We start from the raw sequence: 17,555 nt of genomic DNA, 5'->3' as shown, positions 1-17,555 counted from the left end.
TGAATCCACCTACAAACTGGTCTGTAAAGTGAGAGTTAGATGGTGTTAGATGGATTTTAATGACTGAGGGTTAGTTACTGTGTACGGTTCTGGTTTTCCACCATTTATACTTGTTGTTGTACCTGCTACATAACTGCTCAAATCACTGATGTGAATCACTGAGGTTATTTTTGCTTCACCTTGATCTGATTGTGCCAATAAAAAAAACAAAAAGAGAAAATATGCACCAGATAAAATTGGCTGAGATCTATTTCAGAATTGTCTGTTTGTGCATCTTTGCAGCACTTCCAGTGTTGCTGCTGTTTTCTCTTTGCTTTCTGGAAGCTTTATTCTGTAAGTATATCTGCATGTATGCTTCTCAAAATGATGGAAGAGGACAAAGATGAAAAAGAGGCAAAAGTGGAGAGATTAGCAGGTGATTTTGCTGGTGTGGCTCCTTTCAATTGTCTGTCTGTGGCCTCACATTCAGGCTTTTTGCACTGAAAGTCCTCTCTCAGAGGCCTCAGGACTTTACACCTGAACTGTGCACTGCCACTCTCATCCTGGGGACAATCCTCCTGTTTAGCCTCCAGGTTACAGACCAAAACTCAAAACTTGTAAGACAGGACAGATTGACAAAGAAGTTGTCTGCTGTCTATGTATGTCTGAGGCTGATGGTGAAATTGCAAATGCACACTTGTAAATGGAGAGGGAACTTCCAGGGAACAAACCAAACAGATACAGTTTTTGCTTTTTATAGGTACAGTCAGGCAACATTTTCCTTTGTTTGCCACAGTGTTAAAATGTCATCAGCTACATTTTTCTTCTCATCAATAAAAGATAAGCAAGTGAAAATTTCACTTCAGAAAAAATGCCTCCCTGTGTCAAAAAGCTGCTACTATAGATATTACACTTCTACTTTAATTAGGTCACAGGTAAGTCATGTGACTAATTTGATTTCAACTGAGCTGTCATTGCAATCAGATTTAAAAGTTATAAAAAAAAAATCTGGTAAAAGGAAAGAAACATGCTGATTTTTTTTTTTTGACTAAAACGCTGCCAACAAAAACTTCAAAGCAAAAGTAAAATAGTTTTTCTTCACTTTACTGACCTCAAAGTCCTGGTCAGACAAGTAGAGCTCCAGGCAGAGTGGGTCAACTCCCTCTGGCAGCGGCCGGGCCTGCAGCTGAGCCAGAGGGAAGGTGTTCTGACAGAGCCGAGCCAACACGTCCTCCACCAGGATGATCTGGTTACACACCTCCGCCTCCTGCAGCCACAACAGAGCATGCACAGACTCCTTTGTAGTAATTGTGAGAAACCGCTTTGTATCAGTGAGGAAGGAAAAATATAGCATAAACTAAATGTTAATCACATTTTCCACTTTGGATGAGGGCATATAAAAAAAGGAGGTGCAGGAAGAAAGGAAGTTTTTTTTAATTTTTTTTTTTTTTTTATTTGGGACGGAAAAAGATGTTTTAAAAGAAGGATGAAGGGAGTCAGAACAGCTTGTTTCTTACATGAAACTGACCTGAGGGGGTGCAAGGCTGAGTATAAACTAAATATGAATTACTTTGAACATGAATATGGAAAGCCATTGCAGTGAAGTCCAAGAGAAAAAGTATAGGACAACAATATGTCTTGCTCACTTTCTCTGTAATCTCAGCCACGTCCTCTCTGTGCTCCCAGCTGGGAAACATGTTGGTGAAGGTGAGCGGCTCCAGGCCGGCGTGGATCAGGTATGACTTCTGAGGCTTCTTCTCATTCCTCTCTGCAGGAGAAAATCAGCACAAGGTTCTCATTAAATCACACATTAACATAAACTAATGTTTTTCTTTTCTGCTTTTAAAGTTTCTGGAAAAAAAATCCTCAGAACTATTATAAATAGTTGGATGTTTGCCTCACGTTTGCAGTACTGCAGCACAGTCTCCATCGCGCACTTCCTGTCTGCATCCCAGCGGATATGAGCAGAGCCAGGCCTCTCGCTGTCCTGAGGCCACCAGCCCTGCCACAGGTAAACCTCATGGAAGTTATCCACCAGGAACAAAGCTGTGCCAGAGACATAAGATACAGTAAGAAATACGCGGTGTAATCTGCATACTGTATGTTCTGGATTTGTAGTTACGCATCTACATTTTAAAGTGGGTTCCCCCCCCCAAATGATCCTTTAAGTCTGTGCGAGCATCAGTGTGAGGATAAAAAAGACAATGAGATTTGAAAGTGTGTCTTTCATTTTGCAAAAAATCTGTTCCTAAATAACATCTCTTCATCTTGTTTTTGCAAGGATGTGAGAAAGAGATGATGGGATGAAGCTATTTTTATATCCTCACTCTCTCTGGCACAATCTTGGACAGATACAACTGATCTCATTCTAAAACACTGACGTGTTCTAAAGGTTCAGGTTGTAGAAATGTACATAGGTGTATATTTTACTCAAATGACACAAGATTAAACTAAATGAAAAGAAAAACAACCTTTGAGCTGAGATGATGAATATGAATACTCTTGCACATTAGAGCTCCCACAGTACAGTTTATGCATGTATTTTGTCCACAAATAATTCAACATAATTAAAATAAAACTGTTTTCATAACAGCTCAGCTGCTCATTTTATTCCCCAGCAGTCAATAAAAACATTGGTCTTCATTCACAAACAGTGTGTTCTCACAAATCTGTTCTTAACTGTGCAGATGAACGAATGACGCACAAACCCTGAATCGTCCAAAAAATGAACAGTAATGAATTGTGGAAATGAATAAAGAATTAAAGCATGGGTGTTTTACAAAACATAAATGCACATACATCAGACAGATATGCTTCACCACTTTTTCTACCTCTAGGAAGGTTCCCTATATCCAATCACTGGATACTTTATTAGGTATACTCAGCTAGTAGTGGGTTAAACAAGACGCTGAAAACATTCAGAGATTTTGGTCCATATTGATAATGACAGCATCACACAGTTGCTATAGATTTTAAATGAGGTGGATGGCATGTCTCTCTAAAACACTCCTGTTTCCTCACTCGAAGCTTATGGAGCAAGGATGGGTGGAAGCCTTAATTAGAAGAATATAAATCCCCACCCGCCAAACGTTTGTGTTTCAGTCTCACCAGGTTGAGGTGCATTGTACAGATCTTCCTGCAGGAAGGGCAGCGAGCTGACCAGGTCTGGAGCTCTGGACGGGTGGAAAAACTCATTTGCTACAAAATCTCCAGATGTGCTGCTCAGCTGGAAGAGCCGTGGGGTGAAATTGAATTTTCCTGGATCTGACAAACAACAAGATACATCATCCTTCCTCAGATGATGACCAGTGTAGGTGTGGAGAGCTTTAGACTACACCTCATGATTTAATATTTTGTTAAACATTGAAAAAAAATAATCAAACCTGTTATTTCTGATTTCATTTATATATTTTTGATAAACAATTGTTGTTATTGTTAATTCCTAAAAGAATAAAAATACTGCAGTTTGTGAAATACTCTAAAATCTTATATTGTAGAGTAAAGAGCATTAGGTCTTTACATTAAAACAGTCATTCCCAAATTCAAGAATCCTGTGACCTCTTTAAAAACCAAAAAATCCCATGAAGCCCACCCAATCTTAAATCTTCTATTCAAAACACAAGAGAAAGTGATGTATTTCTTCAAATGTTTTAATACTAAAAAACAAAAAACACAAGCTGTTGACTATGAACTGCTAATGCTACCCAGTCATATGCATAGTCACACTGACCTCATGTGTTATGACTAATGTGTAACCCACCTGGCACTGGGGCACAAAATTCAATGCATAAGCATAAAATTTACGTCAGAGTAATATTTGCAATAACACAAACTAACTGTCTTTTATTACCAGTTTTGATTCACTTTTTATATAAACGAATATAAATATGTAACTGTACATACTTGTGAGCAATTTCAAACTGAATTTCTGTTAATACTGTGGACCACCTGCAATACCGGGCCCACAATTTGGGAATCACTGCCCTACAGTAAAAATCACATTGAGGCTTGAGTTGGTTATAAATAAAATAAAATTGAACTAAATTGTTATTAAGGCATCATAAGGGCTATAAAAAAGGTTAAAATTTGACCTACAGATAATATATTCATGCACTTTACTGTGTGGTAGTATAAGCAAGTATGCTGTATGAATGTTATTGTATGTATTGAATTCATAATGTGAGCTAAATGAGATATTTTTAACTTTACTAGAAATGATATCAGTTATAATTACAGTTACTGCTGCAGCAGCGTGGCAATGGTAGTATAAATGATGCTAGGAAACAACAATGGTGTTATAACAATGCATTGTTAAGCAAATTTCAGACAAGCTGAGTCTATGGTGTCAACATATAAAAACGCTGTTTCCTGTACCTTGAAGCATGCAGTCATAGGCTTTCCTGTCTTTTCTCCCCAGAGCCTCCCAGAAGCCTGGAGGCTCCACCCCCTCATCGCACTCATGGATGGTCACTTTGCTGCTGCTGTGGAGACCTGCTTCCAGAGGACATCTGAAAGCAGCAAAGAGAGAAATGATATTCAATTCTCAGATGAGAGTGTAAAATGAGGAAACACTGTCTTTATAAACACTCACTGCTCCTTTATCTTAAGAGCGGCCGTGTTTCCAACACTGCGGGTGTGCAGCTGCGTTTTGCAGCCGTGCCACAGGTAGATGATGGCCTTGTTGATGTTGAGCAGGATCATGGAGGCTCTAGAGCGAAGGCTGCTGCAGTGACAAGCCACCTCCAGCAGGTGGCCCTCCACCGGCACTTCACCACGCACACAGTAAAGACGCCACTCACCTGATTAGAGCAGGTAAGCGTGAGTGACAGGAAGTTTTTATCCTTAATCCTTAATCAGCAATCCAACATAAATCATATTATAACAACAACAATTTATTTTCTTTATTTAATACCAGTTGTTTTTTTTTTAAATGCAAAATTCAAATTAATTGATGATTTAAACAGAAACCTTTTCAGATAAAACTATAATAATGATGTTAAATGGCTGGAAAAGACATGGAAAGATCCAGCAGTATTTTTCTACTCTTTTTTTCTAAATCGAGCCAGAAACTAAAAAAAATATCTCCAGGACAAATCAGATATACTACAAATACGTCTTCATCATTAAGGCTTTGAGGAGTCACTGTGTCTGGTTCAGAAAACTGTCAGGGCCCTTCACTGGAAATCTGCAACTGTGATATATAAAGGTAAATAGAATAAAAAACGGAAAAGTCCAAATATTTACTCTGAGTGTTCTCCTCCTCCTCCTCCCTTTTGCCAGCATGGACGATCATTCCTCCATTGAAGCACTGCAGGAAACATGCCGGCTCCTTTCCTTGCTGCACCTGCATCTGTAACACACAGTGGTCAAATTACTCTGTTAAAGTCAAGATTACAAATGTATGCACTATCCATCTTTCTGTACATGTGTACATGTGCACGTCATAAAGAGAACATTGTGCAAAACTTTCATTCTTAGCCATCTTAATGCCGTCGTAATCTCCCGTGATGAACGATTCAATGGAAGCGGGCTAGTGTGTTGCTTCAGTAGCATTTCATAACATCAGCCTTCACTGCAGAGCTGATAATATGTTTTTAAACACTGACTGCCTTGTCTCTTCTACCTGTGCCCCTCTCTCCTCATCCAGCTCCACCGTCATCAGTGCTGACGTCCCCTTCTCGCTGACAGTGGAGTGTCGCCCCTGCCAGAAGAAGTAGCAGCATTTCTCCTTCCCGGGCCCACTGCTCCTTGCCTCTGGGTTCTGCCTGCGACCAACTAGGGCCAAAATACAGAAACAGACAACAAAAGGATCAATAAACCACTCTAAAACTACTCTTTCCACTACACAACAAAAAACGTTTACGTCTTTTTGAGTGACGTGGCGTTGTAATGAATTATCAGAGCTCACCTACCTGTTTGTGTGGCATAAAGCACACAAATGCAAAATGTCAAGTAGATCATTTTTACCATGTCAGAATATGACTAGAGACCAACCTGAGGTGCTGACCATGTACTTCCACTTGACCACATATGCGTCCCCCTCGTGGAACTGGCCTATGCTCTGGCGTGGCAGACGGCTGTAATCAAACTCCAGGATGTGCCAAACGTCCACAGAAACTGTGACGATCTCCTGAGTCCTCATGGAGTCCTCTGATTCCACTCGACCGTGGCCACGCCCGACATTCACCCCATCCAAAATCATGGAAACTGATGACTGCAGGACAGGCAGCATTAGGGCGGCATCGTAAGGCCGGCACTCTCGCCTTGGAGCCTCCTGGGAGAAAGATTGCAGATAGGATTAGAATCAAATGAAATGTTAAGATGTGATAGTGAAAACTGAGCCAACAGGCAAAATAAGGCACTTTGACACACTAATGCTTCATACAGCATCTAACCAAAGGCATATCCGCTCTAATTCCTGGTCCCAGTGTGTAATAAACTGTTCCTGACTAAATGAACTGAGCCTGACTGAGGCAGCCCAACAAATAAACAGATGGGGAGATAAAGTCGATATATGAGGCTTCTCTGATGTGGATAATCTGTGGAATAAAGCTATTTATCCTCATACAACAAGAGCCTGATTTGCACCTTCTGCTCAGGTACAAGCTCGCAGCCTTCCTTTGGCGTTGGGGACTTTACTTCAGTCCAATCCACGAACTTCTCCTTGAATAAGATTGTCTCATTGTGCTCTGTCAGCCTGCCGAATATTGCCCAGTCAGGACGGCCCTGGCCCTTCCTGTGGAGAAGAGCGTGGTTAAAAAAAAAAGAGTGAAAGAACGTTAAACTTCATGAAATCAAAAGACTTTTAAAAACTAAGAAATAAAGTTGATCATTTTGAAACACTAAGCTGTTTTGTTGTTCGATTGAGGCCAGAAGTAAAAATGTGAAGCAGGCATGTGTATTCTCACCTGGGTATGAGTTTGTTGCAGCCTCCGGGGTCCAGAGGGTTCACGTCACAGCACGTGTAGTCAAACGTCCCGTTCCACAGGTGTTTAGCCAGCTGGAAGGCCACCTTCCTTTGGGCCAGAGTCACCTCTTTACCGTGCCACACATACACCTCACTGCCAAAATCAAACACCAAAACCTGCAGCACAGAAAGCACAACAACCACAGACACCCAGTTAGCACTGCTTCAAACTTAATAAAGCCCTTTTAAGTTACATAAGGCGAAAATCATCTATATTATACACAATAACACATGCAGTGTTGTTATATAAATCCCAGAAATAAGAAGTAAAATACAAAAAACTCAAAAAACAATCACTGCAAACATGTTTTAACCTCTGTGTACTGTGGTGAGTTATATATAGCTCACCACAGTATTTTACTAAAGCTTAAAGTTTGCATTTTGAGGAGCACGACTGCTTTGACTGACAGTCACTGAACTGGATTTCTCATATGAATTTGCAGCTTTATTCCCTTTTTTAAGCATTTTAATGGAAAAATCTAGCAGATTATATGGTCTGCTGTTTGCTATAGACCAAGAACATCAAACTTATTTTATATCGAGGGCCCTTTATACAGCCCACTTTGAACTTAACCAGATCAGTGAAACTCTTCTTTCTGTCAATGTAAAGATGTTTAACTACACATTTAATCCCTGAGATCTGTTAATATGAGAAGTGCAATTTCAACAGTATTACTCGATTGTTCTATGTGATAAAGAAATGCTGTTGTATTAAATGTCTGTCAACAAAATAAATAAATTAGTATGTAAAATTATGGGAAAAGTTCTGGTAGCTTATTGACCAGATTATCCTGTAATTATAATGCAGAAAGATTTGTAAATTCATATAATGATTTGTTTGTTTAACTGTGGACCTAGTCTAAAAAAAAAAACAAAAAACAAAAAGAAGAAGAAATTTTCTAGTATAAAAAAACCCTTTTCTGCAATTTAATTGTTTATTTTTTAGATAATTACTTTGGCGCAGTATGAATAGATGTGGTGGAGGTATTTATCAGTAGAATAATATGTTAACTATGCTGAAAATACAATTAAAAGTCTAATAAAATGATGGTCTCCTTCACATTTCCCAAAGTTTCCCAGTGAGCTGGATTAGAGTCTTTGACATTATGTTTGACACTCTTGCAAGAGACAATCCAAGAAGTGTGTGCATCACTTTAGCGACTGAAACTCTAGCCCCTTTGTATGTTACTTAGTGCAAATTTGCAGGTCTCTGTGCAATATACAGTGGATGCATGCAGCTTGCCAACTAAGTGTAAGCTGATAGCTTGACGGTCTCCAAAAATAGTCCTTTCTAGCTCCAGAAAGTTAGCATAGGTTCAGTCCCTGTTCTTTAAATTCAGGACAGTGAATCTCCAGCTTCTTTTTATTTTGCATCTCATATAAAGTTTGCATCAGAAATTCTTTCTCTGATCCACCACCTCCATCTACTCTCCAGAGAGTCCATTCATTATCTTTGACCTTCATCTATAGGTCTGCTTCTCATTTTTTTAGAAGAAACTTTTATTTCTTCCATGTAATATTTCTCTTCTGAAATACAGTGGTTTGCATTCTCGTGTGGCACATGCGACAGAAATGCTGAAAAGTGTCCCATTCAAATGCAAACCGAAAATAAAGCTAAACTGCACCAGTGATGAAATCCTATTTCCTCTCCGTTCATGAAATCTTTCCAAGTTCAGAAAGCGGAAACGTGAAATTCTGCTGAAAAATGAAAAGCAGCTATCAAAATTATAATGAGGCTTTTATAGATCACCTCCTTGGATGTCAGGAGGGAGCTGCGTGGGACCTTCCCCCACTCATCATCATCAGGAACCAGCTTATCATCCTGCAGTCTGAAAATACAGTTGGTTTCTACGATGGCATTCTCAAACTGCTCGTCCTCCTCTGCTGGACCCGCCGCTACAATTAAACATAGTAACCGAAAATGTTAAGATATTATCAACACAAGTGTGTGCAGTGGTTCAAACACACAGACAAAAGCTTATGTCTTACACTGATATGCCATCTGTCCACCGAGGACTGACCAGAACTCCTGAGTATCTGGACTCTGTGGGTTCACCCCTTCTTCGATGGTCTGCACCTGGTTCCCCCTGCAGCCCATGTCCTTATTTGTCTGGATGAACGTGGCCAAATCGTTTGCCTGCATTCACGAAAGAAAAATAATCATCTTATCAGCTATTAAATATGATAGATTTCAATTTCATGGGCTAGATTCTGTTTGAATCTGCATGCACAGAAGTAAACATGGAGGCTAATGAAGTGTAAGCAGATGACAAAGAGGAAACTTTTTAATCCTGTGTGTGGATGTGGAATCTGAGCCTGGAGCAGTGTGGATGTTACATGAATGGTTTCCCTGAAAGAGTTTTCCAAACTTTTAGGATGTGGAGGCTCACTTAACCACTACTGTCAGCATCTCTTAACTTAACGAGGCTCTAGTAGAGAGACACAAAGTTCAGCTCGCTCATCTCCCCGAGACAGAGTTGAGTTATCTTGGTGACGACTGGAGTGGTGTAAATTTTGGGTTACTGTTCAAATTAAGGTCAAATTAAGTGAAAAAAATCAGACCTGTATCTAACTTAGTAACACATACAGAAGCTGTGTCAATGATGATAAAAAAAAAAGACTAGACATGTGATTTGCTGTTTAAACTGACAAGAATAAAGTAGATCTGAGTCGCATATAAAGAAAAATAAAGAGTAAATGTAGCCATATCCTCACCATGATGTTGATGTAGACAATAAATAAATTTAGCTTCTTAATTAATCCATTAATACCCCTCAGAAGTAAGAGGTGAAACTTCATAAGAATGTCAAATATTAAAGTCAACAACAAAAAAAGTTATACTAAAGAGATTTGGTCGACTGTTTCTTGGCTCTTCATGCATAAAATCACAATAAAGTGTGTAAAGATCACAGAGAAGGAAAACAAATGTTTATTAAAAACTGTCTAGACAGACGTCCTTTGGGAAAATGGAGAGGCTGAAAACGTGTTTGATGAGGAGCACAGATGGGCATATGTGCCAGTGGGTGTGTGCGCAGAGAATGAAAGTTAAATAATCAATGAATCTTTTTTTTTCCAAACACCAGTATGGCTACTGTAGCTCTGACCACACCAGACAGAGTGGTAACACTCACCTTCGCCTTCTCAATAACGTTTGAGAACTCTCCCATCCAAACAAAGCAGTGCTCTGGAGTGACCAACAGGAAACAATCCCCGCTGTTCAGAGACGACGCTCTGGGCTCCACTAGTCTGGTCTGAACATGACGACGACCTGCAAGAAATATGAAGCCACTTTAATTCATTTTTTCCGTAGATTTATTAAGACTTTGAGTATTTTACAAGGACAGATAGAAACAACAATTTGTGTGACCCGTTTTCTTATTGGTGGATTATCACAGGAGCAAAAGCCTGACTACACGTTGAGATGACCAAATCAACATATGAAAAACAGACTTATTATTCACAGATAGCTCTGTTGATGTATCATCATTAAAATGCAGATTACAGCCTTTAAAAAAGATTCTGTTTTTTATACAGCAATTTCCCCTTTTGTTTATTGCTGTACATACAGAACTCAATATTTTATAATAATTGTAGTATTTATTTATTATTCGGGGCATGACCACTTTTGACTTTCTTGAGGCTACCAACCTAGGCGCCTACAGCAAGATGTCTGCTTCACCTCAATCACTTCATGTTTAAATCACTGAACTGAATACTGTGAAACATTAAAATTAGGGGTGTGGTTGCCACAGCAGGTGGTGGTGCTGACACAGCTGAGAGCTATCTGCTAATTTAACCCTCTCAGTGCCCTTTGAAGCCTTATTAATACCATTACATTAAATTGCTGAAATTGCAGAGTTTTCAAGGAAAGTCTAGGATTTATTAGCAGATTCCATGTTTGTGACATGCAGTTACACAGTTTATGGATGCAGTTTATGATGCAACAATATGACTTTCATATAGAACACTAACTGCAGTATGAACCTAAACATTAACAGCCAGTTTCTGAAAACTAAAGGTAGTTTTGGCTGCTCATTTTTTCCCCAAGGAGAGGGCTTCCCATATTTGATATGGCACAGCTGTTACACCAGATTCATCTCTCCCATTTATTCAGATTTGGGATCAGCACAAGGCTGGGCTTGTGTCTCCTCCTGATCTTAAACTGGGTAAAGCAAATGTGTTAACCACTACCCCACGGTGCCACTAGACCTAGTTTTAGACTAAAGGAAGAATGAATGAAGCTCTCATTTAAAAGGTTCTAGTCCAAGATTATGTTTATTTCATGTCTGGGAGCTGGAAATGACACAGCATTAAACAATGGTAGACAGGTTAAGACAAACACACAATATAAGCGAGTTTTCACCTTTGATCTGCATCAGCATGATGTTCTTGTACGGCACAGCGCTGTTGTTAGACATCTGCTCTGAGACGTTGACGCTGCGCAGACTCACATTGCTGAAGTTTTCTTTACTGGCCAGACCTGCCAGAGCAGCCTCGGAGTATTCTGAGGTTTTATTCACTGAAATGAGAAAATACGCACTTTATAAAAACAATACGGGCCTACTGGGCTAAAAATTAATAAATAACTAACATAACTGCTTCATTAAACATTAAAGTAACAAAATCCCTGCAGAAAAAACATCTGTATAAGTGGGTCACACTAATTTGCAGAGGTTAAAAATAAATAAATAAATAAATTTTTATTTATATAGCACCTTTTAAGACAGAATCACAAAGTGCTGCACATAAGATTACAAGTCATAAAAAGATTTAAAAAGAGAAAATAAAACAGGCAAAAAATTAACCAAAAGCAGTTTTAAAAAGGTGAGTTTTGAGTTGTTTTTTAAAAACAGCTACTGAGTCCACAGTTCTTAATGCTTGGGGGAGAGAGTTCCACAGTCTAGGGGCCACAGTGGCAAAAGCTCTATCCCCCTTAGTCCTCCTCTTAGTATTTTTTATAGCAAGTAAGCCCTGATCAGATGACCTCAAAGACCTACTGGGGACATAGGGCTGTAGCAGATCAAAGATGTAGGCAGGTGCCAGTCCGTGCACAGCTCTGTAGGTCAAGACCAGGATCTTAAAATCAACTCTAAATTTAACAGGAAGCGCGTGTAACTGAGATAATAACGGTGTCACATGTGAGTACTTGGAGGATTTTGTCAAAAGCCTAGCTGCAGCGTTTTGCACAACCTGCAGACGATCCAAAGAACCTTTGCTTAGACACATAAACAGCGAATTACAATAATCCAAGCGTGACGAAATAAATGCATGTATAGCAATCTCGAGTTCAGTTCAATGGATGTAGTTTTGTTGGCTCCAAACAACAATAATGTTTCCAGTTTTGCTGTTGTTGCTTTTTTTTATTACAAACAATAACAGAGGAGCTCTATTAAGTCTTCTGTTCTACAAACTCCTAAACACAGAGTAGTGTTCTTACTCGTCTTCTCGGATTTCATTCTCTTGCTTTCCAACTGTGCCACGTTAAGTCTCTGCTCTGTGTACTCGTGTCGGATGTCCTCTCGAGCTGCCAGCATCTTCAGAGGGTTTTTAGATGACTGAACATTTCTAGAAGGACGAACTGAGCGCTTGTGCTGCACCATGGCTGAAGTCAGCCTAGTCAGGAAGAAAAAATGAGTATGAGTACAATGGAAAATAATTACCAAGAGGCCGATGATGTATAATTAGAAGCTTTTTTCTTACTTGGGAGCCTGGGAGCCAAATATGCTGTCAAAATCCTCGCTGATGTCAATCCTGGTGGGCATGCGTGGAAATTCAGCGACACGTCTGTAAAACTTAGAGAAGATCTCATCATCCAGCTTCATCACTTCCTTCACGGCCTTCTCAGTCACTGTTATAGTGGTTTCCTGCAAACCTGCCACTGAAAAAAAACAGTTTAAAATAATAAGGATGCAATCTATACAGATTCTTTGAAGGTAACACCGCAGAGTAAGGTGTTGATATTTTTGGGGGACTGGCACTAAAAATGCTTTTAAAATGAAATATATTCCTAAGCTGAGGTCAAAGTCACTGCGGATGTACTTACCTTTGCTATTCAAGCGCCCCAAGAAGCTCTCCAACTTGTCAAGCTTCTTATCTGACTCCATGTCCGGCCTCGCCTCAATTTCTGGAAGACATAATTCAAGTTTTAAAACAACAGCTGTGATTAAGATTGAGGTGCTCTCATTCCGTTCGTTTCTATCCCTGTATTTTTTCTGGACTGCTTTTACATTATTCACAGTTCAAAATGATCTTTATTTATCATGTACTGGGCCTTGGCATAGTCTCTTAGTTCTTCCTCTGTTTACAAGCTGTTTTAGTGTCTCTCCCTTTAAGCCAACGCTCTTCTGCTATTTGCATACAAAAATTGTGAACAGTAGGTAGGTGAGGCTGTTGTGTTCACAGGATTACCTGCTCTCACTGATATTCTGGACAAATAGCAAACCTAGAATAGTCTAAAGCTTCTGTCTCATACTTGTACATAAACTGGCCTACTTATTTGAAACTTTGGCCATATTCAATATGAGGATCCACCAAGTTATTTTAAAGTTATAGTTGACAGAAAATAAAGAAAAACATATCAGGACCCCTTAAAATTTTCTTAAAGTAATTAAATTAAACACACAAGTTCATCCAGCTTTTTTGTGTTTTGTGCCGTTATTACAGTTTTTAAGTTATTAGCTGATATTTTTTTAGGAACTTTATGAATTATTTTTAAATCCATCAGCTTCTGTAAACTGCAAACTAGTTTTTTAAAAGCTCTGACAGCGATTTCTCTGGGGTGACAGTGATGACTTGCAAATCTATCTCACCCTCTTGTTTGTTGACAGCTGGCGTGCTGCTCTTCAGCTTGGTGGAGACAGGCGACAGTATTGGGCTGATAACGGAGGAGGAGGCTGCCAGGCCTGCAGACACATAGACACAAATTTAGAGCAAGCGACATAACTACTAGATGAACCTGCTCACAATAAGGTCTTTGAATTTTTCTTTAATGCCTATGAAAAAAGACTCTGCATTTGGCATTTTTGGCACCGGAAGCCAAGTGCATCTCTACATTTCGACAGCCAGTGTCACCAACTAAGTCAATGCAGATTTGTAAATAGCACTAGAGTCCAAATACATCCATTTTTTGGGTGTATACTGTTGCTTCAAAGTCTTTTTCTATAGCATTTTTAAACACCACCCCAGACACCCACCTTTCTTGACCATACGTGCAGCCACTGTGTACTGGGTGGAGTCATTAGCTGCTCCTTTGCCCTTTGCCTTCCAAGCATCCTCACGAGTTGAAATCATCTGCTTCCTCTCCTCAATGGTCATCTGGGCTTCAATTTCCTCCCCCGTCTTCTGCACAGACATGTCAAATTATCAGATTATGAATGATTATTAGGTTAAAGTGTCAAGCCCTGCATGAAAAGCAATCATCTCTACACAATGAAGCTAACTGTTAGTCTTCAATTCAATGTATTTCCAGCCATGTAGGACTTGTTTTTAATAAGATTAAAACATAAAACAAATACATGGAAGAACTGCATCACCTCTGTAACTCCAATTCACTGCTTTGTTCCCAAAGGCGCAATTATTCATGTAGTAACAGTATCAAACCAAGCAGTTATAAAAAGATTGGATGCATTCGAGCATGCTGGGTGCATTGCTATATATAGTCTACTGTATTCCTCAGTGGAAGTGATGGCTGTACACTCGTGTTGGCGTAACCAAATCAATTTCAATAACGCAGAAAGTGCTCAACACATGAGTAGCTGCAGACCAAGCAAGAATGATAAGACTCCAGTACATGCTGCCTGTTTGAGCATGCTAGGCGCATGACCTTACCTGACTATGATGGTCAATATACTGACACTTTTGGCCAAGGGAGATAGGAGGAGAAAAGGTAGAGGAGAAGACAGGCTCCTGAGGATGTAGTAGTGGGTGGAAAATTGAAAGACAGGAAAGGAAATGAGGGAAAAACGATGAACACAGAGGATGACAAATGATGGATGCAAAGGAAAGAAGACCAAAGCCAGAAATCGGGACTGCAGTTTGACTATTAAACAGTAAACATGACGCTAATTTAATTTTACCTTTAAAACATGCCGGTTTTAAATATTCTTTATTCATTTAAGAAATGACAAAAGCCTTTCAAAAGAATTAAGGAAGTTTCACTGTCTCTAAATAAAACACTCCAAAATAAAGAATGCATTTACTTTTGTTAAAGGTTGCTGAATACATTTATGTTTACTGTTAGTAACAAGGCAGCAAATTGCAAAAGCCACTTCGCCCAGGAGAAAATTACATTACCTGTGCAATGAAAACGTAAAGCTTAAAGGAACCCCGTCTCTTTCAATCTCGTGGGTCTTAACATGCCAAAAATGTCCTCTGTTGCCTGTTCACACTGTCAAACATGTGCGGTATATTTTTACTGGTTAAAAGTTGAAAATATTTAACACATATTTTGATCTGCAATGTAAACTGGTTGCACTCCATATTAGAAGCATCATAAAATGTTAAAGTGCTGCTTTTGGTTGCAATTTCCAGTAAAAAGGAAACACGTAGAATTAGTTTTCAAAGCCTTCCTGTTGCTAGGAAGAGGAGAAAGAGGGAGGAAAGTGCTTGTGCACAAAGACAAAGCATTTGATGCATTTAGTCAACTAAAAGATCTGCTGATCATACAACCACACACTGTGTCTACATTTTTCTCGCACAAGGAGTCTAACTGGCCTCGGATAACGACCAAAATAGATGCTGTCTTGCTGCTGCTGCTGCTGGATTTGTACTGCAGCACTTTCTTTTGTTTTTCTAAGGTTTTTAATGTGCGTAACAGTGGTTTCTTTATTGTTAAATGTTGTTATACTTGTTTGACAGTTGCCACAAGACACAAATAGAATTTCCAAAAGGGCAACAAACATTAAATACAAATTATTGCTAATGGAATCGATCGAGAAAATCAGAATATATAAAACTGCCGTCTTCTAGATCGGCAAAGAGGAGCTATGCTGCACAAACACAGATATTTCCGTATTCTCTTCGTATCGCCTCTGTGAACATCATCATTGTGATATACAGTTTGACTAACGCCCATAATGTTTTCTTCTTTGCTTTCCTTGTTAAACTATTTTCAGGTTTAAATAAAAAAGGTTGTAAAAAAGGTTGAATATCAAACATGTCCATGTCATAGAAGGAAACAAAAATTGCAACCAAACACTACAATCTTAACAACAATGGTGACTACGAGTTGCGGGAATTATTTTTAAATTTTACAACAAAATACAAAACTATAAAAGACATTCACAGCGTATTTTATTTCAGACTCAAAAAATATAATAAGCCACATATCTTCATACCAGGGTTCGTTAAATATAATATATTGGCATTTAAAGCAGTTTCTTAGCCAACCTGTGGAGATGTGACTTTTGCAAAGTGAACTTGTGATTGCTCATCAAATGCTACAGTATTTCTGAGCATGAGCACTTTACTTAAGAAGTGCTTAATTAAAATATTTAGAGCCCCAATGAGTTTATATGATCTAGTATTAAGACCATGTGTTAAATGTTAAATATTAGATGTTGTTAGAGCATCGACAGACCAGCAGATTCAGGAAAAGCAAAAAGCAGCCTCGCACAACATCCAAACAAAACTGTGACAGGAAAACAGAGATCCCATGCCAAGCTAATCACCAACAGGTCTTACCCACAGCTGTTCAGACACAGACAGAGAGGAGTCCTGAACAACCACCCCTTCCTCCTGAGGGGTTAAACACAGGGGAAGTACACGTCAGAGTGAGGGGGGGGGGCTACTGCTATTGTTGCTAATGGGTTTTAGGGGCGAGATCGCCTTAAGGATTAGCATCCAGCATTTAAGCAGGCGGTTTCAACTCACAGAATACTAATTTTGAGTGTACAAGCTGCAGGAAAGGAGTCCTTTAAAGTGCCCTAGTCCCAAATCCCAAAATTAGAACTTCTTTGAGCTTATAAATGTCTTTCTAGCTGCTGTTTAAGCCAACAGAGATGCATAAATACTTATAAGAGATTCCCAAAATAACTCTTTCTGTCAGATAAGCTTTCAAGTATTACCTTTCGAGGTTTAAGTCAAACTTAGCCTGAAGCTTCCCCGATTGTGTTAAAATTCATTTGTAATAGCCCAGACTGCTAATTCTACAAGCAGAACGAGGCGGATGATTTAGTGTTTGCTGTCTGAGGGCTGGATGCCACGCTGGTCGGACACCACTGCGCTCAAACAACAGATGGGCTAAAGGGAATGAAATGAAAAGGAGCACTTAACTGAAAGAGAGGGGGGGCAGAAGCTGGCATGGTAACGATGAAGGATGGGGAGGGAAATGAGGCACTGGTGTTTACTATGTTTAACCAAAACTGTTAGAGCAAAGGCTCTGTAAAAATATACCTGAAGCTAAATGAAAAGCAGATATAACACTTTTCTGAAACAGTGGATTAAATTTATTCCTATTAATTTGGTTTCATTTATATTGGTCACGTCATGACATTTTCTGCAAACATTTAAGACAAATGTTGTTTTAAACCTGTGCCCACTTTACTTAAATCTCCAGGAAATGTAATCCGTGGAGAATGACCTGCCAGTCATATTTGAGCACACACAGTTT

General features: G+C 39.3%; 1 protein-coding gene across 2 annotated transcripts in view; it reads right to left on the bottom strand.

Annotated features, from left to right (window-relative positions):
* Positions 1-17,555, bottom strand: part of svilb (supervillin b) — a 46,354-nt gene that overhangs the window by 3,331 nt on the left and 25,468 nt on the right. For both annotated transcript variants that reach the window (XM_084911913.1, XM_084911912.1), the window contains 22 exons: positions 16,628-16,681; positions 14,774-14,851; positions 14,140-14,287; positions 13,756-13,848; positions 12,990-13,070; positions 12,647-12,824; positions 12,384-12,559; positions 11,310-11,465; positions 10,078-10,214; positions 8,936-9,083; positions 8,697-8,842; positions 6,888-7,063; positions 6,568-6,715; positions 5,974-6,253; positions 5,603-5,754; positions 5,224-5,329; positions 4,571-4,778; positions 4,354-4,487; positions 3,088-3,243; positions 1,882-2,025; positions 1,626-1,747; positions 1,091-1,246 (listed from right to left, as the gene is read on the bottom strand). In XM_084911913.1, coding sequence (XP_084768039.1) covers positions 1,091-1,246; positions 1,626-1,747; positions 1,882-2,025; positions 3,088-3,243; positions 4,354-4,487; positions 4,571-4,778; positions 5,224-5,329; positions 5,603-5,754; positions 5,974-6,253; positions 6,568-6,715; positions 6,888-7,063; positions 8,697-8,842; positions 8,936-9,083; positions 10,078-10,214; positions 11,310-11,465; positions 12,384-12,559; positions 12,647-12,824; positions 12,990-13,070; positions 13,756-13,848; positions 14,140-14,287; positions 14,774-14,851; positions 16,628-16,681 — 3,177 coding nt within the window. The remainder of the gene's footprint in view (positions 1-1,090; positions 1,247-1,625; positions 1,748-1,881; positions 2,026-3,087; positions 3,244-4,353; positions 4,488-4,570; positions 4,779-5,223; positions 5,330-5,602; positions 5,755-5,973; positions 6,254-6,567; positions 6,716-6,887; positions 7,064-8,696; positions 8,843-8,935; positions 9,084-10,077; positions 10,215-11,309; positions 11,466-12,383; positions 12,560-12,646; positions 12,825-12,989; positions 13,071-13,755; positions 13,849-14,139; positions 14,288-14,773; positions 14,852-16,627; positions 16,682-17,555) is intronic.

The sequence above is a fragment of the Perissodus microlepis genome, chromosome 18 (genome assembly GCF_051167445.1).
Source record: "Perissodus microlepis isolate ML-2025 ecotype Zambia chromosome 18, ASM5116744v1, whole genome shotgun sequence".
Classification (NCBI taxonomy): Eukaryota; Metazoa; Chordata; class Actinopteri; order Cichliformes; family Cichlidae; genus Perissodus; species Perissodus microlepis.
Note: the sequence above shows the minus strand (reverse complement) of the source record. Positions and strands in the feature narration are given on the sequence as shown.